At 64.0% G+C, this 530-nt stretch overlaps 1 protein-coding gene across 1 annotated transcript in view; it reads right to left on the bottom strand.

The window, feature by feature from the left end:
* The window catches only part of LOC104078274 (zinc finger protein 160-like), a gene marked incomplete at both ends in the record, with an annotated part of 1,959 nt that overhangs the window by 960 nt on the left and 469 nt on the right, over nucleotides 1-530 (bottom strand). The window contains 2 exon segments of the mRNA XM_009579837.1: nucleotides 2-195; nucleotides 274-497. Coding sequence (XP_009578132.1) covers nucleotides 2-195; nucleotides 274-497 — 418 coding nt within the window.

Here is a 530-nt window from a genome sequence, read left to right as displayed (position 1 = left end):
GGTAGGGTTTGCCGGCGGCGTGGCTCCGTTGATGCTGCAGCAACGCGGCGTTCAAGCCGAAACCTTTCCCGCACTCCCCGCACTTGTAGGGCTTCTCACCGGCGTGGGCGCGCCGGTGCTTGGCCAACGCCGCGCTCTTGGTGAAGCCCTTCCCGCATTCACCGCACTGCAAGGGTTTCTCGGGGGTTTTGGAAGCTTCGGCGCCGCGAGGAGCCGGGCAGCGACCGCAATCGGCGCAACGGCAAGCAGGTTCGCCGGCGACGGCGTGGGTACGGCGATGCCGGTCAAGGTGGGAGCTCCAACTGAAGCTCTTACCGCATTCAGGGCAGGCGTAGGGCTTTTCGCCGGTGTGGATCCGGCGATGCCGCTCCAGATGCGAATTCCAGTTGAAACCCTTCCCGCAATCCCCACATTTGTAGGGTTTTTCTTCCAGGTGTAATTTTTGGTGTTTCACCAAACTGGCGCTGGCCGTGAAACTCTTCCCGCAGACGCCGCATTGGCAAGGGGCCGGGGCCGCACCACGCGCCCGC

Source organism: Fulmarus glacialis, unplaced genomic scaffold (assembly GCF_000690835.1).
Source record: "Fulmarus glacialis isolate BGI_N327 unplaced genomic scaffold, ASM69083v1 scaffold25646, whole genome shotgun sequence".
NCBI lineage: Eukaryota > Metazoa > Chordata > Aves > Procellariiformes > Procellariidae > Fulmarus > Fulmarus glacialis.
Note: the sequence above shows the minus strand (reverse complement) of the source record. Positions and strands in the feature narration are given on the sequence as shown.